Genomic DNA, 24601 nt, shown 5'->3' with positions numbered 1-24601 from the left:
GTCCAGAACCCAGCAACTGATCTGCCTCGCCCGGGAAGAGCGCAATGATGGTGCCAACTTGGGTCAGTAAAGCAACGTCCTCTACAACTAGACTGAAGAACAAAACGACAGCAACTTGTCTGTTCCCCTCCCCCAATTCCCCAATTAAAAAAAAAAAAGAAAAAGAAAAGCTTTATCTTAATTTGCATTTAGCATTTTTTGTCTATTTTTTTCTGTTAATTGCATATTCATGTCCTATACAGTTTTCTAGTTCCCTTAAGGCTTTCTTCTACTGCTTTCATGATTAAAAACATTCTCATATCCTGAGATCAACTAGTTATTAGTCTGTATTTTGCCTTTACTTTTATAGTTTTATGTTTTACATCTGCTGGAGTTCAGGACATGCTACCCCAAAATATGGCACCTTGGCATATAAAATATTTCAAGCTGAAGGAATCTGAGAAACAGCAGGCACAGGAAGAATTTTCTGAACTTCCCCTGAAGCAGTCATAAGACCCTCACATGAGAGGTGCCTTTCCTATACTCAGGAAAAGGAGCATCCTTATTTTGGAAGACAGAGCGATGCTGAAAGGAATATGAATAAACAGGACTTGCCGTTCCCCCCAGTTTGCTACACTTAGCTCAAACCCTTTTTTGCCCTATCACATTTTTCCATGATTCTCCACTCTTCATCAAACCTAGCATTAAAACACTCAAGTTTAAATACTTCTTTGGTCTTCATTTCCTTACGAAGGCTCTTGTGTCATTTAAGCTTATATTAAATAAATTTGTATGTTTTTCTTTTGTTAATCTGTCTTTTGTTACAAAGGCCCCAGCAGAGAACTTGGAAGTGTAGAGGGAAAAGATATTTTTCTTCCCTCATAGTTTCAATAAAAATATTCATCTAGAAATTGCTTTGGGGGGCCGGCCTAGTGGCGCGTTGGTTAGGAGTTGGCTTGGGATGCCAGCTCTGAGCAGCAGGGCCCCAGTTTGGATCCCAAGAGGGCCAGTGACATTGCGCCCTCTACAGCTAAGATGGTGAACAACAGCTCGAACTGGAACTGGACTGCCATGAGTCGCCAGCAACGGCATAGACTGCAGTGGGGCTGGCCGGCAGCTGGAGTGAGCTTTTGTGAGCTGCCTTGAGCCATCATGAGCGGCCGTCCAATGGACGGCAAGCAACTGCCTCACCCAGGAAGAGCGCAGTGATAATACCAACTTGTGTCAGTAAAGCGACATCCTCCACAACTGGACTGAAGAATAAAAGGACAGGAACTTGTATGTTTCACTTTTCAGATTCCCCAATGCTGTTCCCCTCCCTCAATTCCCCAATAAAATCTCAAAAAAAAAAAAAAAGAAAATTGCTTTGGGTATGGTTGGAGTGAAAGACCTATTTTCTGCCAAACAAGAAACCAATAGTTAAAATGGAGACAGGCTGCTAGTTTAAGACAGAAATGATTTATAATGGCTTTAGGAATTAGTCTACTATTTCTAGTTCATTCAGGCATTTTTTAAAAATTGGGAATAGTTACTAAGTATCTATACCTGTAAGATGTTTAAGATTTAAATGAATATGATTTTCTTTAATAAAAATGAGGCAATCTATATCATAAGCATAAAGAAAAATTCTCAAATGAGAATATATTAAAATTTCTACTTGTTATTTAAACTCATGCTTGCTCCTTTAATTTCTCACAAACTATAAGCACAAAGCTCCAACGTACCTCTTGAATGGCTGTCATGACAACATGTTGAACAGATTCTTCCATCATCATAATGGCTTGGATGTACTCTGAAAACAAGAACAATCTGGAATGTCACTGTTCAAGTTAAAGATAGCCAAGGGAGTACAGGCTAATACTTCATGAATTCTTATATGTAGTTTCCAGTGTTTTGATTCTTCCTAGGCATTTCATATACGAATAAACATATGTGTCATAGGTAAAGACTGAAAATCACAGTATTTATCTTTAATATATCACCCACACCCACCTCAAACCATTCCTTATAAAGTTGTGGCTACAGCTAAAGGTCACAGGAAAGCAGACTCTCAGGAATGTAAATGGAAAGAAATGGTAAAGCCTAAAGAAAAGGTAAAACATTTTCCAGGGTGGAAAAGACTCCATACAAACATTACCATTCTTAAAATCTAAAAATCAAGCGTACTGTCACATCATTCTTTGCTACATGTTAAAAAACTTTAAAGTTTGTGCTTTACTCTCATGTGACATCAAAGCACTGAATTGTGTGTGATGCCAATCTTAATATTTTCTACTATAAGAAAGAAAAATCTTAGAAACTGATACCATAGTTAAATAAATACTGGATAACCCTGGGCTTTAAAATAATGACCCACATCTCTAATGAGCTCAAGTACCAACTTCATCAATCTGATCTTCACCACTGTCAAAAAAAAGAAGGATCTCTTAGCTGTCAGTATTGACAAAGTTGAAAAAAATAATTCTTGCCTTCTGAAATAGCCCTGGAAGTAGTTTTCATTATTTTCAAATCCAACAATGGATGATGAAAGTGGCATTAAGCATAAAACAATCAATAGACCAGCTGGATTCCAACAAATATGGTAAATGTTTTAATAAGAAACATTGAAAAGGGTAAAATAATTAGGAAATTTTATCCTCAACCTGACATACATCCAAAAAACAAACACCAAGAACTTGTCTCAGAACTCCAAGTATTATATGAAGGAGTCCTACTGTGAAACTGTTAAAGTGACCTTTTGGCAAGAGACTCATGTCTGCAGCGCCAAGCTGTAATCCTTTGCTTGGCAGGTATTATAACATGTTAAAAAAAAAAAAAGGAAGTATTTTGACAGCACTATTAAATTCTGACATTCTGACATTCTGGTTGTGAACACCAAGGCCTTTGGTTAATCAAAACATTTTTTAAAGGAAATACTGTTGTAAAGATATTTTATACCCAATCAAATATGCAGTTAAACATGTAAATATACACAACACACTTAAGTCAAAGGTATTGTTTTTAGATCAATAGTAGGAGTATATTGTAACTTAACCACTATTTAGTTTTAAAAAACCAAGACCTTTAGTCTAAGCTCAATTTTTTGTTTTGTTTGTTAATGAGGAGCACCCTATGAGTGTTGGAATGCAAGGGAGTGCTTTTAGATATTCTGTTCAAAGGTACCAAACACAGAAATCCAAGGCTATGGAGAAAATGGCATAGCTAGAATGACTAAACAGCCCTCAAAATAAAGACTGTGAACATGAAGAGAAGCAGTGGCATTGATAATGGGGAAGGAAAACTTCATGACAGCCTACTGGAAGTGAAGAAAATAACAGTGGGAATAAGGAGGTTAGGAAATTATTAGTAAGGTGTGAGAGGGGAAGCGTTAGTTAAGAAGCGGTGTTGCCACGTCAAGGCCCTTCCCCGCGAACACCGTAAAATGCCAAATGATAAAATGATGATGAGAACTACATTAATGTACCATTTTTAAAAAATATAAAAATAATTTATAAATCTTAGAAGTCCAAATACAAGTACATATGATTATTAAGTGCAGCTCTATGAGGCAATGCTAGAGAATGAGGTATGCCATGTCAAGGAGTTTATCCTGAAAACTTAGCTTTTAGGTTGAAAATTTACAGCAGTTTTGTATAAAGAGTTTCAAATTTAAATGTGGAAGAGAGAAGGGTTTTCGTCCTTGCCTAGCCTTTTACAAGCAAGAAATCTTGGGCAATTCATATATCTGTAAAAAGCATTTTTGTTCTGGCAGTGCCTAGTAGAGTACCAGGCAGAAAAGACACTTAAGTAAACAATAAAGTAAGGAACACAGACAATTTCATTTACTCCTCCTAACTATTTTGCATCTTCATTTTGTAGATGACAAAACAGGCTGAGTATCTTGTCCAATGTCGGTCAGGCACTGTTTAGCAGTGCCACTTTAGTAAGCCTTACATAGCATAAATATGCGATGATGGGTAATGCTTAACAATTCAGAAATTCATTTAATTTCATTCTTAGCTCTCAACTGTGTTCCTGAGAGCAGAGAATGCCCTCTGGATAAGGAGATGCTAAAATCCTGTTTTAAAGTTTTCATCATTTATATACAATTTCAGGGGAAAAACTGAATTTAGGTTTTATACAGAACACTTGGTCTGTATGAGACGTTCTATAAATATTGTGATTGTCTTCTTCTCCATAGGAATATGGATATAGGTAACATTCTTTTGGTTTCCTACTCCTACCCTCTAATAAATATGATTAGCCAAATCTTAACAGCTATATACTTCCAAGGATCCTTATGTACTAAGGATAATCCCAAGAGGTGATGAATCTCCTAACAGAATAAATACATAAGAAGCCATTATCTGAATTCAATGAACTACATTAAATAATTTTTCATCCACCTTTTAAAATCAAAGCATCTAGTTAGCAATTTAATGTGTCTTGAATCTTATTTATACCAATCTTAAAATATTTGACAACAAACTTGTTAGACATTTCAGTAATATACAAAAATCACAAATGTAGAAAATTCTCTATTTTAATCCTTGAGTTAAACGGAATAAACAAGCTAAAAACTGTAAGAGTATGGTGTGTTAAAATCTACAAGGAATGGGGCTAGAGAGATAAATATATTGATAGAAAAAATTCCTGAATCAGAGACCAATAAAACTAGTCATAGCTTTAAGAAAAAACAATGTTGACTTATTAAACTTGGAACACCAAAAAAGTACAGACAGCAAGTTAATAAAAATCTGTCTGTATTACCAAAGGTAGGACAGGAGAAAGAAGAAAAATACTTCTGGGCAGAAAAAAAGTCCATCTTCCTCAAAGGTCATGTAAATAACAGCAAGATACTTTGTTGTCATCATTTAGCACAGTCCCTGTCTACCTTTCTCCTGTTTCATCTCCCTTTATCCTCCTCACTATTCTCCAATTAAGTTTTCTAATCCTTCAAAAGTAACCTAGGTCTTTCTGACATTCAGTTTGTAGTACTCAGCTTACTCTTAACCCATTATTCTCCATATCTTTGCGTAAATAACTTCCCTAACCCAAACCTAGACTGTCCCCTATTACCCTTCACCTTCACAGCACTCCCACCGCTACTCAGATTAGATAGTTCTGTGTAGCATTATTTATTGCCATCCCCTCCACTCAACTACAAGTTCCACAAGGGCAGGTACCATACCTGTTTTGTCTGACACTGTGTTCCTAGCCCGAGCATAACACATGAGTTCAGTAAATCCTCTGTACTTGTAATCTAAAATATCCAATTTTAAGTTCCCAGAGCTGATTCAATCCAGTATATTAATTATTATTTAATTTAGCTGGACTTTGTCCAATTAACAATTTTATCACATTCAGTCTAGTTAAAAATAATCTACTCAAAGAATTATGTAGTCTTGCAGAAAGGGAAAGAGTGTCATCACAATCAAATTTATTCCAACTTGCAAAACTTTTAAAGCTTGACAATAAATTAGTAGCAAAATGGGAGAAAACGATCTCTGGGGGTGGCCTTAAAAAGATGTTATTGTTTGTACTGGCGATTTAGAAATAAAATATACAATATATGTTACTTTTATATATATTATAAATTATTAAATATTTATAAACAAAATACAAATTTATACGTTATTAAATATATTTTATATATATTACTTATCTTACTATTTTAAATGCATACACTAACTTCAAATAAATTACCTTGCTTCTGTTCACAGTTCACAGCACAGCCTAAAATGAGCTGAAGCATCCTTCCCAGTTCGGCAGCATCAGAATGCTCCCCAATAAGGTTCACATCAGGAAGGGTAAAATCATTAATTTGCTGTCCTAAAATCTGAACGGGGATAAAAGGATTAGAACTGCATTTATATTTATATGACCAAATAAAGCATCTGACTGATACTAGATTGTCAGTTAACAGAAATTCACTGTTAAGGAAAGAGCTGTCATGTCAGTCTCACTCCCAATTTCTATTTTTGTACACTGAGCAAAGAAACTAGGTACTATTGATCCCTCCACCATCCCCAGAAAGACTGGATATGTACTCTCTGAAGTCGAGCCAGAGAGGTTCTGAACCAGGGGTCACCAGAAAGAGCAGAGATTAAATATAGGGTCATGCCCCCAATAGTAAGATTGCTCCTAGCCACCTTCACTCCATTTGACTCCAAAATACTGACAGCAAGATACCTGTATCAGGAAGGAGAATGGAAGATTCTTTTATGAGGAAGCTGAGTGGCCTCAAATGAAATGACTTATATGCAAACAAATGTGTAGGTCTCTGTCTAATAACCCTACAGTGAAAAATGAAGATCCTAAAAGTACAGAAGCAGAATGAATGTGGCTGTAGTGCTGCGGGTTAGGGTACAACAGTGTAAACGGTTGGAGCGATGCCGTACCTGGTACCTCACAATAAAAAGTAAGTATTTGATTCTCATGCAGTAGGAAACCATGGAAGACTTTGAGGAGAGAGCGACATAATCAAATTTATACTTTAAAAAATCATCCTGGCTTGGGCCGGCCGAGTGACGCGATGGTTAAGAACTGGCTTGGGACGCCAGAGGGTCCCGGTTCGGATCCCACACTGCCCCCTACAGCTAAGATGCTGAACAACAGCTCAACCTGGAGCTGGGCTGCCATGAGTCGCCGGCGACGGCGTAGGCTGCAGCCCCTGTGGCNACTTGTCTGTTCCCCTTTCCCCAATTCCCCAGCACTGTTCCCATCCCCCCAATTCCCCAATAAAAATCTTTAAAAAAAAAAAAAAGTAAAAAAATACCTGTATATTCATGTTCATAGCAGCATTAATCACACTAGCCAAAAGGTGGGAAAAACCCAAATGTCCATCCACTGAATATATAAAAAGAATGTGGTATATCCATACAATGGAATATTATTCCGCCATAAAAAGGAACAAAGTATTGATGCATGCTACAACATAACCTTGAAAAGATTATGTACATTAAAAAAGCCATACACAAAAGGGCACATATCATATGATTCCATTTAAATGAACTATCCAGAATAGGGAAATCCATAGAGTCAGAAAGCTAGTTACTGGTTGCCAGGGGCTGGAGGGAGGAGGAAATGAAGACTGCCTGTTTAATGGGTACAGGGTTTCCTTCTGTGATGATGGAAAAGTTTTGGAACCAAATAGTGGTAATGTTTGCACAGCATTATGAATGTACTAAAATGTCACTAATGACAAATTTTATGTTATATGTATTTTACCACAATAAAAATATAAAGACATAAATAGAATGTGCCTTTAAAAAAAAGTCTACCATCTAACAAAAGCTCTTCTTCAATACCATAATTTTATCCAGCTGTCCTCCTCCTAAATTCAATCCCTCACCAAGCTGACTGATTCAAGTTCTGATAATTTTCAATCTGCCACTGATTGCTATAATCTACTTCGAGCTTCCATCCTTCTTCACTGGATAATTACTAAGGCTGTTAACTGTTCTCCCTTTTTCTAGCTTTGTTTTCCTCCAACTGATTCTTATTGCATGTATTTTCTCAGATACAGACTTCAATGTATTTGCTCTTTAAAAATCTATTCAATGGGCTGGCCAAGTGGCGCGTTGGTTAGGAGTTGGCTTGGGACGCCAGCTCTGGGCAGCACAGCCCCACTTCAGATCCCACATGAGGGCCAGTGACGCTGCGCCCTCTACAGCTAAGATGGCGAACAACAGCTCGACCTAGAGCTGGGCTGCCGTGAGTCGCCGGCGATGGCGTAGGCTGCAGTGGGGCTAGCCGACAGCTAGCATGCACTTTCATGAGCTGCCATGAGCCGCCGTTTAATGGCCAGCGAGCAACTGCCTCNAGCAACGTCCTCCACAACTAGACTGAAGAACAAAACGACAGCAACTTGTCTGTTCCCCTTCCCCCAATTCCCCAGCACTGTTCCCATCCCCCCAACTCCCCAATAAAATTCTTTAAAAAAAAAAAAATCATCCTGGCTTTAGAGTGGAGAACAGACTGTAGAGAGGCAAGAATGAAATAGGGTCATCAACTAGACTACTCTAGTAATCCAAGCAAGAGCTAAAGATGGCTTGGTATGGGGAGGGTGGCAATAGATGGAGAAAGCTTTATTTTGGAGGTTTAACTAATAGGTTTTGCTAATGTTATCAAAAGAAGAAAAGGACTATAGGATGATTTGTAGGTTTGGGGCTTGAGCAGTAAGTAGGGTGGATGGTAGGGTCACTTACTGAGATGGTGAAGACAGATGATGTAAGTATAGATGTAGGTATAAATGCAGGTAAGCTTGTGGAGAAACAACTAGTAGGGCAATAACATAGGTTCCTAGGCGGTGTTGTGTCCATTTGATACCTGTGATCATGAAATTTAAAGTAACACTAGTTTCACTGCCTGATTTCTTTTCCCCAGCGATGTCTTGATTGTTCTAATGCAGACTCAGAGGACAAACTGAGTTAATTAAGGGATGGGGTGGGAGATGAGAGGGTCTGCTAAGAAATAAAATAGAAGTAGGGCTCTTTGGCCCTCACACTCTCAGGCCCTCGCTCTCAACCCCTTTCTCTCCTGCGCGCGCTCTCTCTCTCTCTCTCTCTCTCTCTCTCTCTCTCCCCACCACCTCAGCTAAACCTGTTCTCTTCCCTGAGAAAGTATCACTAATAAACCCTGCTTGCATATTAAAAAAAAAAAAAAAAAGGAAGTAGGCAAGGGAGTTGATTATAATAATGCATAGACTCTAAATTAACTTCACAAGTAAAGTGAGAGAATTAATAGATAACAGAAAGTAAAATTTAACATAAATTAGTATTTATCTATAAATTATCCATTTACAGTAAAAAAGATATTCATCTAGTAACCACCTAATAGTTGGTTGTTCAAACCAATATCCTAGAAACTATACAATGGAATATAAACTGCTTATTAATTTTGAGGTAATTTTTCCTTTACTTGAAACAATTGTAAAATATTATAAAATTAAACTCTCCTATAGTAATAATGCCAAGCCAAATGAGAAAAAAAGTCCTTACCTCATGATTATAATCCAGGATTCCTTTTAAAATTTTCTTTAAATTGCTTATCTATTTAAAGAGAGAGAATACAACTGGGTAAAAGGCAGACTCAGATGAAAATATAGTTTAACATAAAACATTTCTAAATCAACTAATCATTCTAGTTAATCATAAATATAAAAAATTAAATGCAACAGAATATTTGAATTATCTTCATCAAAAAGATGACTAAATTTATGTGATCTAAGATATTTATATAACAAATTAAGTTTCCAATTATGTTAAATTTTAAATGCTATGACCACTGACAAAAATTCGAGGGTAAATGGATAAGACTTAATAGTAAGATTAAATTATTCAGTTTTTCTGAAGGTAAAGAAAAAAAATGTGCCATCCTCAATGAAGAATTGAGTTCAGTGCTGTTTTCCCCAGAAAAGTGGAGGTGCATCTTACATAGAGCTTAAGTTATAAGGTTAAAAGCATTAAGCAAAAATTATAGTCAAAATTACCCTTGGAAATCTCTTAAAATAACCTACAAAGTATGTCTCCAAATTCCTCCAATGGCAGGAAAGACTGTTTCTTCAGCTGAGCACCAAAGTAAATATTCAGGAGCCCATGAAGTTAAAAAGAAAATCTATTATATCTCAAAATGTTAGAGAACACTCAGCATTGCAATATACTTGTACTAGAAGAAGAATCCTAGAAACATACAGGATGAGGGACCAACCTATAGATGTCTCCCAACACTCACTTAAGAGAATAGGCTCCCTGACTATTTGTCATCTGGGTGAAATGATAGGCAGAATCACCTGCACTATTTACTGCTAAGCCATTTTTTTTCCTCTACTTTTTTTTTTTTACCCAAACCAATGGTTGCATTTGTGTTAAGTTAAATGTGTATATAACATGATTCTGTTGATCACCTATTCTAGCCAATGTTAGTACCTGAAAATGTCCTAGGACAGAAGACAGTAGAAGTGGCTATCAAATAAAAAAGGCTGAATCATAGCAGTGTGATCCAATGATTAATCAGACATATTTATTTTTAAGAAAGAAAAGAAACCGAAAACTTTATTTAAAAAGAAAATCTCATAAATAAACTAACATGTTTAGACTTCTAGGAAAATTTGAAGACATGGACAATATACTTTATTTCCTTTATTCTAGTATGTTCATTTTTTCATATTTTAACATTTTAAACTAGAATGACTTAAAAATCAATGTGTTCATTTAAAATGGTAGTTTATTTCCCAATATTTTCTTATTTTTAATAACACTAACAACTAAGATTAAATATGCCATGCGCTATCCTAAGTACATTGCATATATACATTAACTCATTTATTTCCATGAGGTGGATCCTATTACAATCCTTGTTTCACAAAGGGGAATCTGAGGCACAGAACGGCTAAGAGACTTTCCCACAGATAGTAAATGGTAGAGTGGATGTGGACACAGACACTCTGGCTTTGGAGTCCATGCCCCCAGTCACTATGTTTTACTAATTTACATTGTATCTTGGTGAGCAATTTCAGGTTACCTCCAATCCTTAATTCCAGATTATTTCACTAAAGACTACTTAAGTTTCTAAAGCTCACTGGACACATCTGACCAAAAATTAACACATACCATATATACACACAAGTAAAGATTACTTTACGGATGGAAAAATAAAAAGAAAATACCTTTAGCCTCCAATTATCTCCCACTTCAGTTTTGATTCTGTTTAGCCAATTTTCATCAAAATATGCAGGATCTCTACAAATAAGAAAAAGCTAGCATATTAAGATCAGGTAGCTATCAAGCTAAAAAATCAAAACAAAGAAAATTGAAACCTATTCCGTAACATCACTTAACTGCAACATAAAAATATACTTGCCACATTTTAGCCACTAAATAACTCAGTACATGGGACTGGATGCAATTATAGATTTCTTGAAAATCAACTTGACTGTTATCAGCTCATTAAAAAACATTTATACTTTATCAAAAAACAAACTAAAAGGTGAAAAACAGTAACAGCTAATATATTTTAAAAACAAATTACAGATAAATATACTAACTGGAATTAACATAACTTGTAGATACCACAGTAATATCAAAAAAGTCCAAATCAACAACACAATTTTAAATAGACAAAAGAAATATTTTATGAAAGTTAATATAAACTTTTCAGTTAATATTTCAATGATCACCATCACTTAGTACTTCAAATATTGTTTCTAAAATTTTAATTTCTTTAAATAACATAAAACTGAAAAGCTGTTTTCTCAGCTATAATACTAGGCATTAGACAAAGCTGGGCACCATTTCTGTTTGCAAAAGGCTTAAAAACTAAGATAACATTGGTGTGGACAAATTGAAATAAGGATAGAACCTGAATATATTTGTGGTTATTTTTCTTAGGAAAACCTCCCAAACTTCCATATACACTAGAAAGGAAAAAAAACTTTTTATCCCAAAATGATCCTCATTTTAAAGGTTTTGAAACTGGTGCTCTAAGAAATTATCTGTTTTCTACCATCAATTGAATACCTATGTCTCTCTGTTCTCATTCACTGCGGTACTGCCCAATATCTCATGTCTGATACAATGCAGGTTCTCCATATATATATATATATATATATATATATATATATATAGACTGAAATACATTTGGAAAGTGACAGCACATTAATTTAATAAGATTCTAATCTACTACTTGGGCAGAACATAGCAAGAATAGTAGGTCTACAGCCTTCTTATAGTTGGTGTGACTTTTCCTAGTAATAAACCTTGACTCACTATGCAGGTATCTAGCCATAACTATGTTTTGATAAGTAGTTACAATTTCAGCAATGTTTTCTAGGTAGCTCTTAATTGATGCTTTCAGGTTAGTATCAAACAATATAAAAGTAATTTTCTCCAAAATCTCAATAGATTGTAGTTCTACACAGGTATGTAAATAACAAACTGCTAATCTTACTGGGAGTGTTCTTCATGAGTAAGAAGCTAAAGATAGCTTACTATGTCCTGACTACTGCTGGGGGGGGGGGGGGGGAATCCAGGAAACTTACAAAACCATTTCCTTAGATTTTTTTCCAGTAACGTCATATTTGGCTGTAACTTATGTACCAGTCATAGCTTAAGCTAAAAGAAAAGCCCATTCACTTAATATCCTTAATATAATTCCAGAAATATACTGTTTGCCTACAGTCAGTTGCCTTCACAGAAACCAAAAAGTTAAATTTTATTTCTACTGCTAAAATTATTTAAACGCTGCAGTATTCTTATTGACTTCCCTCAAATTATGATGAGGTCCAAACACTGTATTTTGATTTCATTTCTTAGTATGATATTTTTACTAATAAACCTTCATATTTTTATACATATGTTGTTTCTTAGGTCTATTTTCTAATGATCTTTTAATTATCTAAAAAAATATTTTGGTTCCCTGCCATTAAATGTTTAATGGAAAGTAACTATATTCAAGGGGAACGAAAGCATATGTCCACACAAAGATTTGTACGCTGATGTTCATAGCAGCTTTATCTGTAATAGCCCAAAAGTAAAATAACCCAGATGTTCATCAGTAGATATGAATAGATGAACAGGTCATGCAATAGCCATACAACGGAATATGTATGACCTATATGGGCAACAACATGAACGAGTATCAGAATAATTGTGCTGCATGAAAGAAGCCACACCCTTTCCCTCAAAAAGGAAAACATACTGTGTGAGTCCACTTATATAAATTTCTAGAAAACACAAATTAATCTATAGTGACAGAAAGCACATCAGTTGCCTGAGGATGAGAAAGGGGTGGCAGAAAGGAGGGACTGGAGAAACTTTGTGAAGTAACTGATATGTTCATTATCCTGACTGTGGTGATAAATCTCATGGGCATCACAGATAAAAATTTATCAAATTCTATGCTTTAAAAATGTGCAATTTATTGTATGTCAATTTTATCTCAATAAAGCTGTGGGGGAAAAAAGGAGGGTGGGAAGCGCTAAAAAGAAATGAGCTATCTAGCCACAAAAAGACATGAAAGAACCTTAAATGCAATATTGCTAAGCGATAGATGCTGTCAAGGAGAAAACTCTGGGGTGTCCTAAATTAAATTAAAGTAGGCTGGATGGTGGGAGGAAGAGACAAAAAGGGGTTAATCAGTTAACAACTGTGGTGCAAAACCAGTAATAGACGGCTCACACTCGCTAGTGTAGGTTGGAATTACTAAATTAACTTCCAGGTGGCTATTTCTAAAAAGAGAGAATAGCCAGGGTGGAACCCTGAACCCCAGGACCCCAGGAGCCTCCACTTCTTGTTTACACATAAGCTTTACACCTATCCCAGAAAACATCTGCTTCACCTTCTCTCATCCCCTGTCTATAACTAAGGTAAACTCTTTCTGAGTGGCTTACACCATTCTCTTCCCTACTTGTATAAAAATACTTTCAAAATTCTGGGACTAAAGCCTTGTCCCTTCTACCTAGTCACGCTGCTGGTGGTTTAGACTCCATGCCCCAAGACCAGTCTCCTTTTTTTTGCTAGCAATGGTCTAATAAACCCTTTATTTTAAAAAGACTTTCAGCTGTGGAAGTTAAAATGTTTGTTTAACAAAGCCAATCTGAAAAAGGCTACACATGCTGTATGATTCCAACTACATAACATTCTGCAAAAGGCAAAGCTTTGCAAACAGTAAAAAGATAGCTGATTGCCAGGGAGGGATGCCTAGGAAGGGAGGGATGACCAGGCAGAGCAATGGGATTTTTAGGGTGGTAAAACTATTCTGCATAATATTATAATGGTGATACACATCATTATATTGTATATTTGTCAAAACCTATGAAATGTCACAGAGTTAACTTTAAGTTCGGGACTTTGGGTGATAATGATGTTTTAATGTAGCAAATGTAGCAAATGTGGCGTGGGATGCTGATAGTGAGACCGCTGTGTGTGTGGTGAGGCAGGGACTATATATATGGGAACTGCCATACTTTTTGCTCAACTTTTAAAACTTTTATTGTAGTAAAATATACATAACAAAATTTATCATTTAAACCATTTTTAAGTGTACAACTCAGTGGCTTTAAGTATATTCATTCACATTGTTGTGAAACCATCACCACTACCACCTCCAAAACTTTTTCATCATTCCATACTGAAATTCTTTTCTACCCAATTTTGCTGTGAAACTAAAACTGCTCTAAAAAACAAAGTTTACTAATTAAAAAAAAAAAAGTGGGAGGACATAAAAAAAAGAGAAAAAGACAACAGCAACAAAATTTAGAAAGGTGGAAAGCAGATGAACATAAAATGACTAAAAAGACTAGAGAGAAAAATAAATTATACTAACAATAAGCTTACTTAGATCCAGTCTTATGTGATACAATGTCTACTAAAACTATAAAAAGGTACACTTTTTCACTTGTCAACTCAGACAAAATGAAAAAATTTGCTATTTCCAGTAAAACTCTCTTCTGGCACCCATACCCTACTGGCTTTCCTCATACCTCTCTAGTCCTTCTGCTAGTTGATGTTTTAACCAACAATGCTGAAGTTCTTCAAGGCTCAGGCACTTTTTTCATCTTACCCTACACTCTTCCTTAAGTGATTTAATCCACACTTAGGGCTTCAATTAAGAAATACCCAAACTAATATTTCCAGTTTGGACTCCTCTTCTGAACTCCAGACCTGTGTCAACTGCTAACTTGGCATGTTCTGTTATGTCTTAACACCACTCAAATTCAATGTCTCCCAAACTCAACTCATAATACACCCGGCACTTCTCCATAGCAGATCACCCTTCAGTGTCCCCACATCGGTGGTTTGCATCCTCTTCTGTGTATTTGCTTTAGAAACTTAAAAGTCAATTTCGATACCTCCCTTTTACTAACTACCCATGTCAATCATCCAAATTTGATTTTCTATACCATTTTGAGTCCATCCACCTAACCTTCATCAACTTTGCCACCTCCTAGCCCAAAGTACCATTTTTTCCCTCCTGAGTTACTACAAATTTCTTTCCAATTGATCATCCCTCATCATTAATTTTTCCAGTTCATTTTATACCTGAAGGCAGAATATTTTCTAAATTTAAATCTAACTGTGTTAATGCCCTCTCCTCCCCTCTGAAAACTTCTCAATTGCTTTTCATAGCCGTTGGGATGAAGACACAAAGCCCTACATGGTCTGGCTCCATCTACCTTTCGATCCGCATTTTGTACCATGGTCCTCCTCTCTGCTTTAGCCACTCAAACCATCTTTCTTTCTATGGTAGTGCTCACCATATTCCATCAGCCTATATGGCCTATGCATATGCTGTTCTCTCTGCTGAGAAATCTGTTCCCGATCATCTTGCAGATTTATTCTAACTTGATTTACTCAGGTAAAATGTTCATGACTTCCTTGACTAAGTTAAATATGCTACTGACAAACTTTCATAACACTGTGTACTTCTCCTCTGCAGAACTTGTTACAGTAGCGATTTTGTTTTGTAGTTATTTAAAATTTGTTTTTCCCCAGGATATAAACTCTCTGAAGGTAAATTACCCTGTGGGTTGTGGCTTACCCTTGAAACACTAGTACTAAAAACAAAGTAGCCATTCAATAAATATCAAATGCAAATGAGGAATTGAACTTCCCTGAAGTTGTATATATTACACAATTATTTAAAATAGATGACATACAACAATATGAGTGAATCCTAGAGACATTATGTTGAGTGAAAGAAGTCAGACCCAAAAAGAGTACATACTGTATGATTCCATTTATAAGATGTTCAAGAACAGGAAAAACTAATTAATGTTGTAGAAGTAAAATCATCTTTGAAGCAAGGGGTACTGAATAGAAAGGGGCATGGAAGGAACCATCTCGGGTTCCATCCTCAGGCTGGAAATGTCATATATTTCAATGGGTGGTGGTTATATGGATGTGTGTATACACACATATATACATACATACACACACACATAAATTCATCACTTTTTTTCATATGCTTGTCTGTATGTGTTATATACCTCAACAAAAGGAAGGAAGTCATTTTGGGGGGGGAAAAGGTAAAAATCTAAGTACTGATGAAAAATATGCCCACAAGAGTTTGGTAAGTTAAAATAACCATTCTGCAGAACATAATGTATGCTATGATCTTGATTTGGTAAAAATAATACAGTCTTTCTTCTGGTTTCTGCTAGTGAGAGAAATTCTACCCCAACTAATTTAAGCAAAAAATTCATTTACTGACACATACCTTGAAAGCTCTCTTAGCTAGGCCCATGTACCCACAAATAACTTTTACTAAGAACTTCAGTGAAACTCTCTAGGCCATTCAAAGGCTAAACATTATTAAGGAACCACTCAGACGTGACCATGAAAATCACAAGATCACTCTGGTCAGGTTTCAAATGTACCTTCTCGAGCTCCATCAAAAAGTCTGTGTGCCTATACATATATTTGGAGAGATGTATCATATAAGTTACAGAAGAAAGCGATAACAAACTATACTTTTCAAGCATGAGTCCCCAGTTCTAAAGGCACACAAGCGGATTCTCTGAAATGCAGGCTTTTGAGCTGCTTCTCAGATGGGCAATTGTATACAGCTTACTGCAAGGTGAGCAACAGCAAGAATTCATTTAATGAGAACTGCAGGAAATCCTAGCTAGTCATATGTAAATCTTTAAGTATCATCAGACTGACAAGTGTTCAGGGCTTTAAAAGACAAAAGTATCCCCCAAATCATGTCAAAGCTAATCCTTTATTTGAAAAATTTCTAGGTCAAAAGTTGAAGACAGCCATACTATTATATTTTCAAAGTACTTAGAAGGAAAGAATCAGGTATGTTTTATGTATCCCAAACAAATATCTCATTCCCTTCATCCTTTAGTGAATATTAGCAACCATGATGCAGACTGAACCAAGAGAAATTGCTGACATGTGACCATTTTTTATCTATAAAAAAGGTAATTTTTCATATGGTTCACCAAATACTGGACAGTGCCCTAAGTGCTAGGACATGACAATGAACAAAACAAATATATTGCCTCTATGTGGAGCTTACATTGTGTGTGTGTGGGTGTGTGGAGGGGTGTGCAGCAGATAACAAATATATGGTATATCAGATGGTGTTAACATACTTTGGAGAATAACACAAACGGTTAAAAAAGATACAGAGCACAGGGGTGTGACTGGTGCTTATTTTATATGGGTAGTTGGGGAAGGCCTCACTGTTACATTTCAGCATTACTACTAGGAATAAGCCTCTTAGATTCTTCTACAGTGGCAAAATCTGGTCACTAACATGAAAATTTCTGCCAAGCTTAAGCTGAAAAACACAAGAAGAAACAATTCTGTTAAAACCACTGGAGGAGTATAACTACTCTAGCCCTGATTAAACTTGCAGCCCAGTTCATCTGCACCTGAACAAGTACATGCCACCAAAATCAACGCTGCAGCTTACAGTTCTTATTTTATATGCAACATGAGTTTCCTGTAAGCACTTTATGTTTTGTCCATGTTTTCCACCTAGTAAATAATGTATAGGAACATATAAAAAGATAAAACAATTTATTCTTACATTTTTTGAAGAACCTGGGCCATCACAACCCCATTCGTTAAATCTTCCACGGTCTGGCATGGCGCATCTACATTAAATGTCTGTATCTGAGAGGAAAAAAGGTTCCATGGTTATTAACTATATAGAAAATTTCTTAGGCTTCTTTTTGGTCAGTACCTCATCTTGGGAGTTGTAGTAAATTTTAAAAAGCAGAAGAGTTGGAAATCTTTTCCCTGATGGGAAATTTCCTGCAGGTTATTACTGTAATTTTTTCCCTTTGGCAAAACAGAAATTGTGGAGGACACTGGGTAACGTCCCAGCATCCACTCTCCTCACAGACGATGAGTCTAAGGAGGTCTTGGTACCTTCATCCCCGCTCCCAGTGATGCCTCAAGGGTGCACAGGGCAAAGACAGTCTGGACCAAAGAGATGCAAGGGGATGCTCATTTGAACTTCTGGGAAGAAAGAGCCAATCTCCTCTCCACGTGAATAAGTATGCTGCTTCAATTGCCACTAGCAGTCCTCTTATGACTTAAGGGCATCCATCTTAAGATGAGGTCAAATGCAGCGGAATGCAGAAAAGAGGAATAGAAAAACTAAGTCCTTGAGGCCAAAACCGAGCCACTGAATTAGAAAACCTTGAAGCTTCCTGTTATGTGAGATAACTCTTTTGTTTAAGCCTGGCCCCGTTGAGATTTCTTTTACAGAGAGCCAAATTATCTATACAGATGTAGAAGTCACATCACGGTTAGGTTAGATACTTGATTCATTTTGATTTTAAATGTATCCTGAATTAGAACTAACTTTGTACTGGGTCAACATGATGTGGCCGAGAAATAATAGAAATTATTTCTGTAAGATAACACAGTTGAGCCAGCAATGATTTTACCCAGCAGTGCAACCAGGACTTAGAAAGAAAGAAATAACTGAGGTAAGACAGATGCAGGCCCTGATCCCACAGCTTATAAGTTAGTAAAATGAAAGAGTATTATAGGAAATGTAAACAGCAAGCACAATGATTAGAAGTGAGAGTGGGATGCAAATCTAGGAATGAAAAGCTGCTTGGTATGGATTTGGTGGGGGTGGGAATTGGAGGAAGAGATGGAACAGGGAAAAGAGTAACATGGTGGAAGATAGGGTTAAAGAGGAAGCACTACTGTGCAAACCTCAGAACCCATGTTAGGACTAAGAGTAGTGTGGAGTAAGCAGGAGAGTGAGGCCATGAGATCTGCATTATATAAAGGTCATGCTGGCTGCAGTATAAAGAAAGGAATGGTGGGAAAGAGGCAGGGATACATACTTATTTTAGTAGGTTTATGTATTAACACAAATGAGGTCAAGCTAGGTAGTGACAATGAAAAAAATATTGGAACTAATGCTCAGGTGACCATCTGTCTTCACACACATTTTCATTGATTGGGTTATGTATCTACAGGACATTTCAGGATAGCAGAACAATAAAATTTAAAGATAATGGCACCTAACTACATTAAGGCATGAAATTCAACCTAAAGGGTCATAACCTCTCTCTCTCTTTTTTTTTATAGCTGAGCCACCCTGCCACCTGTTGGCAGCTCAGCAGCAGCTCAGCAGCAGCTCAGCTCGGGCCAGGAATTGAACCAGCGACCCTGCTGCTCAGAGCTCGCACTCCTGAGCAAGCTCTTAATCAACGGAGCCACTCGGCTGGCCCCATAACCTCTCTTTTAATTTCAACAAGCTCTGTTAATACCACCAAACCTCCACATAGCCATCCTCCACAAAAGCATGAGAAGAGTAAAGCATGAGATCACCTGGAATTAGTATTTGTTGAGCAGTGGTTCTTAACCAGGGGCAATTTTGCTCCCTACGAGACATTTTTGGTTGTTACAAGTGGGCGGGTCTCCTGGCATCTAGTAGGTAGAAGTCAGGGATGCTACTATGTTTTGGTTTTTTAAAATTTTTTTTATTGGGGAATTAGGGGAGGGGAACAGTGCTGGGGAATCAGGGGAACGGGAACAGACAAGTTGCTGTTCTTTTGTTCTTTAGTCTAGTTGTGGAGGACGTTTCTTCACTGGCCCATGTTGGTATCATCATTGCGCTCTTCCCAGGTGAGGCAGATCGATTGCTGGCCACTGGACAGCCACTCACTGCAGCTCTTGGCAGCTCATGCTGGCTGCCGGCCGCTCACACTGGCTGCTGGCTACACACAGTAGCTTATGGCAGCCCACTGCAGCAGGGGCTGCAGCCTACGCTGTTGCCGGCGACTCATAGCAGCCCAGCTCCAGGTCAAGCTGCTGCTCACCATCTTAGCTGTAGAGGGCAGTGTCACTGGCCCTCGTGGGGGATCCGAACTGGGGCCCTGCTGCTCAGAGCTGGTGTCCCAAGCCAGCTCTTAAACGTGCCACTCGGCCAGCCCAGGGACGCTACTATTAAATGTTCTACAATGCACAAGGCAGGGCCCACAACAAAGAATTATCCAGCCCAAAATATCAATAATGCTAAGGTTAACAATTAACAAACCCTGCTGTAGAGTGGTTGTTCTCCAAGTGTGGTCCCCAAGCCACTAACAACAGCATCACCACCTGCAAACTTATTGGAAATGCGGAATCTCAGACCCCAATCCAGATCTACTGAATTATAAACTCTGGATATATGGGGCCTAGCATTCAGGGTCTCAATGAGCCTTCCAATGATGGTGATCAATACTAATGCGTAAGAGCCACTTCTTAGTATTAAACTGAATGCAATCGAAACACAGAGGTGAAGTTACTTGTCCAAAGTCACCCACAGTTACTATGAAACAAAAATCAGGATTTAAACCCAGGTGGTCTGATTTCAGAACTCTTAACTACCATATTACAGTGGCCCTTAATTTAAAAAGAAAATTAAAGCTTTAAAAAAATATGTGCGTTAACTTTAGTACATCTGATTTCCTTATTCCTTCACTAGTGGACAAAAATTGTTGGTAGAATGGAGTTAGGCAGAGCAGAGAGAATAAAATGGGGAAAATACCATCATAAAAATTATACCCTCTCTAATTTTACACACAAGTGTGCATTTATAAGGATATGTTAATGTTTCTGGGTTTCCCAGAAGAAATGCACTGAGCCTATGCGATGATTCTTTTTCCACTTAGCTTCCTGCCATTAACTGGTAGCATTTCTGATTCTTTCTGGGTTTTGGTCTCTAAAACCTATGAAAGAGCAATTTTTTATGTACAGCTCAAGAAATAGGCTTGACAGGTATAATAGGCAGGGCAGATTTTTCTAACAGGTAAGAATACATTTTGACTCAGAGGGTGGGGAGAGGAGGTAGAGTGGAAATTTTCAAGCATGTCCTGCTGAACTTGCTTGCTGCATAAACTTTGATTTGGAATTTCAGCTTAAGATGTTTTCCATTGGTAGGATGATACTTTGTCTTTTCATGAGCATTCCTCTTCCAACAAAAATTTGAAACATTTAGTTCTTGGGCTAGTAAACTCTCTGATACAACAGCAATTTATCCAGTACTTGGGGCAAAGAGATGGTTTTACAGAAATGAATTCTAACAGTCACCTTTTAAGTGTCTGAGCTTCTATTATTTTTACCATTTCTAGTGGAAGAATTTCTAAAATGTACTATATACCTCTTACCTCAAACTAAATGCTATTTAGAGAAAACTTTTGAGATTCAGGATCAAAATTAAGATCTGCAATAATTGAACATAGAGGCTCTTGAAGTATCTAAGGTTGTCAGTTCACAGACTGAAATCACCCAAACTGAACTTTGAGTTCTTGTGTCTTCTCTGTTACTGACAGCTGTCTGTATTTTGCTGAGCACTGCAGTTACCCTCTAACCTGTTGGTTGTAAAGGAGCCACACAACCAAGTTAGCTAGAAGTTGATGTAAGATAGAGAAGTTATTCTAAATGCGTGTCATTTCTTTGGAGTGTATTGTATACATTTCCCCCTTCCATTTGGTTTTGGAATTGTGTTTAGCATTAAACTGGCCTCCAGTTATGAGGGGAGCTATGAGACTGAATGTACATTTTCAGCTACCTCAATCATTTTCCACATAAACATTTACTCTGCTTTTTATAATGACAACTAAAAGAATAAACCCAGCATTTAAACTCAACTTTATTTTGAAATATTTCAATATACAATGTTTTAAAATGTTTCTAAATCTTAGAATTATACATCTTTGTGTGGACCCTGCTCTCCAGTTTTGTTCCTGATAATCTGTTATCTTCTCCAGAAATTTTCCCAGATGAGCCCTCCAGTAGTAACATTTTAAAAAGCTTTTTCTACAAAACCATATTCCTTGACTTCTCTCTACAGCTGATAACCTGGATTACCTGTTTTGACATTTTACCAGATTCTAACTGGATGCTCTCATAGTGTGTATACTTCTGTTCAAACTTCCCTCTATGACTCTTCTTCAATGTTTTATTCGCATTTCTCACTCAGCTGCACTACCATCTTTTTGCAGGTGGCTTTCAAATACATCTCTTTGTTCCCCTGACTTGTCTTTCTCGACTTTAAACAATGTAGCCCTACTTCCTATTCAATTAGCTTCCTCATCTTTGCCCTCTTGCCTCTTTTTCTAGCATTGAGAGGGACTACTTTGTACAGACTCAAAAAAGCACATCTTAAGATCCTCAATCTTCTGTTTACAACCTCTGCCAAACCTATTCCTTCCCCAGTATCAAAGAATGTGGTAATTCTTTCTTTTATCTCTCTTCTCCCTAGTCAAACCTTGGCCACATTGTGAAGCTTATCAGTTTTTTCTCTCCTCTTAAAAACAGCAGTGAAACTCATCTCCCCTCCTGAAGTTGGAACCCATTACAGTTGTAAGCTGCATATTAATATTGCGAACAATCTAAAATCCCAAGAATGGCCTAATACAAAAGTTAATATTATCAAGCTCTGCCATTGTACGTATTGTTTCAGAAGACATAATTTGATTAGTGACAAGCCAAATTATGAAAATCTCAGGCTGTTTTCATTGCATTTGTTACAACCAACCTAAGGCAATGCACCATCCAAAAGTGCCCCCACACAGGAGAGTAACATCTACACTCCAGGGACCTGAACTTATAACCCAAGACACCACTAAAAGAATTTGACATTTGTGTTTTACCTTTCACATCAATACAAGTGCAGTAATCACCTCCATAAATACACTACTTACTGTTTTGGTCTAGAAATAGTATTTAACATTTTAGCAATTAGTAAAACTAGGTTTATCCCGTAGCTCTGAAGGCCTACCTACACACACACACACACACACACACACACACACACACACACACACACACACACACACACACACACACACACACACACACACCAGGAACTGACACCACAGTTTGAGAAACACACAAGCATGGGTTTTAGGTCCAGCTCTTGAAGAGGCTACAAAAGGCACGATTGCTGGCATTAGAATCGAACACATACTTACTTTAAAACGTGAGAATTTTAATAAGGGTTTACTAATTTAAAATTAGAATCCCCACAATGTTGCCCCTGAAATGTCGAGTTCCATTACTGATTCCCAAATACTTTCCAGATTTGTTTTTATCTCTACTACCTTTAACAACCACACCGCTTGCTTCCTAATTGCTAAAGTACATCTCGCATTTTAAATACTGTATCTGGATGCGTTTCCGTATTTTTCCCATCCTCCCTTAAAAGTACTTCTCCTTTTCCAGTGGGCCGGCTCGCCCCTAAAGTGGCTGCGCTCCATCCTCCTGAACGTTACAACAAAGGCGAGGAGCGTGGTAACCAGGGGTCCCGAGTGCCTCCATCGGCTGCCCCGGGCGCCGAGAGAAGCAACGCTTCGGTGTCCCTGGGAGCGCGAGAGTGAAGCGCCAGCGCCTCACCAGCGGCAAACAATCCTAATTACAGTGCCGCCTGCACCCCATCATTAGCCTCCACCCTGCCAACTCCTAAGCCCGGCAAGTCTCCCTCTGACCCTGGGCCGAACCTCCCGCGCCACGCCACTCCCTACCGACCCCCGCCCGGCCGCGGGTGTAGACGCGGCCCGCACCAGCGTCCCCGCGGCTCCGCCCGCCCCAGGGCCCGGATGTGACGGCACCGCTGCCCTCAGCGCTCGCCCCCCGCAAGGAGCATGGGGGGATCCCGGAAAAGCGGCCTGGGGGAGGGGGTCTTCCCCCGACCCGCCAGTCATCACATACCCAAGTGAGAAGGCTCTCGCACAGTTCCACCCGTTCCGCCGACTCCACGTTGAACATCTTCCCCTGCTGGGGCTTGGCAGCGCCTCCCCACCTCGCCAGAAACCGCTGCCGCTCAGGCCGGGGCCGCGTCGAAGGGTCCGGGCAGCCGATCTGGCCTCTGGCCCACCTTGTCCTCGGGCCCAGGCCGCCGGCTCTCGTTCCGCGCTGGCAGCGGCTCCCGCACCGTCACCCCCTGCACCCCTCCTTCTCCTTTCACTCGGGACGCGCGCCTCTCGCGCGCGCCCCCGACCACGCCCGCAGCCCCGCGTCCCCGCCCCCAGCCCTGACCACAGCCTCAGCCGACGGGCCACTGCGCGCAGTCGCGCTCCGGCCGGCCCGCCTCCCCGCTGCGCGCGCCCCGACGCCAGCCCCTGCGTGTCTCGGCGCGCGCGCGCCGGGCCCCGGCGGAGGGTCCTCCGCGCGCGTCCTCACGGAAGCGCGGCAGTGCGCGTGCGCCTGTGCCCGGACTCCAAAATAGAAAGGAGACTGCTAGTGGTTGCCTGGTAGGGTGGCGGGGGCAGCCCCCGGAAATAATCTCTATTCTCAGTCACCGGGAGTTGGCGAGGTATCCTCTGCGGTGGAGAGGTACGCGCCCCCTTCCCACCCATCCGAGCAGCAGGGCCGCGGCCAGCCACGCCCACCCGGCTCTGGGCCCACAGAGCTGCGGGCAGGTCTCGGCGTGGGCAGCATGACCCAGGGGTCGCCTCAGGGCTGCGGAGCCTCCTCAGGGCGGGGGAGTCTCTGCCGCGGACCCCAGGGCTTCGCCTTCCTTCAGGAAGCCGGGGGCTAAGCCCCAGAGTCGCCCGGTCCGGTTTGGAATCCCCCGGAGACGGTGGAAGGGCCGAAGTGGCGGGCGTCTCGGAGGTTCTAGGTGGACTTGCCAGCGGTGAGGAGAGCCGCCGATCCTTCTTGGGACGCGTGGAGCCTCG

At 39.1% G+C, this 24601-nt stretch overlaps 2 protein-coding genes across 7 annotated transcripts in view; one reads left to right on the top strand and one right to left on the bottom strand.

Annotated features, from left to right (window-relative positions):
* Window positions 1–23922, bottom strand: part of HOOK3 (hook microtubule tethering protein 3) — a 92416-nt gene extending 68494 nt beyond the window's left edge. For both annotated transcript variants that reach the window (XM_019649265.1, XM_019649266.1), the window contains exons 1-6: window positions 23634–23922; window positions 17500–17585; window positions 10628–10700; window positions 8961–9011; window positions 5665–5797; window positions 1704–1771 (exon numbers count right to left, since the gene is read on the bottom strand). In XM_019649265.1, coding sequence (XP_019504810.1) covers window positions 1704–1771; window positions 5665–5797; window positions 8961–9011; window positions 10628–10700; window positions 17500–17585; window positions 23634–23690 — 468 coding nt within the window. In that variant the 5' untranslated portion in view covers window positions 23691–23922. The remainder of the gene's footprint in view (window positions 1–1703; window positions 1772–5664; window positions 5798–8960; window positions 9012–10627; window positions 10701–17499; window positions 17586–23633) is intronic.
* Window positions 23923–24057: 135 nt separating this feature from the next.
* The window catches only part of RNF170 (ring finger protein 170), a 28182-nt gene continuing 27638 nt past the window's right edge, over window positions 24058–24601 (top strand). For 3 of the 5 annotated variants that reach the window (XM_019649271.1, XM_019649274.1, XM_019649269.1), the window contains exon 1: window positions 24058–24257. The gene's annotated coding sequence lies outside the window, so the exon portion shown is untranslated. The other 2 variants (XM_019649273.1, XM_019649270.1) reach the window with 1 other exon arrangement.

The sequence above is a fragment of the Hipposideros armiger genome, unplaced genomic scaffold (genome assembly GCF_001890085.2).
Source record: "Hipposideros armiger isolate ML-2016 unplaced genomic scaffold, ASM189008v1 scaffold_131, whole genome shotgun sequence".
NCBI classification, from domain to species: Eukaryota; Metazoa; Chordata; class Mammalia; order Chiroptera; family Hipposideridae; genus Hipposideros; species Hipposideros armiger.
Note: the sequence above shows the minus strand (reverse complement) of the source record. Positions and strands in the feature narration are given on the sequence as shown.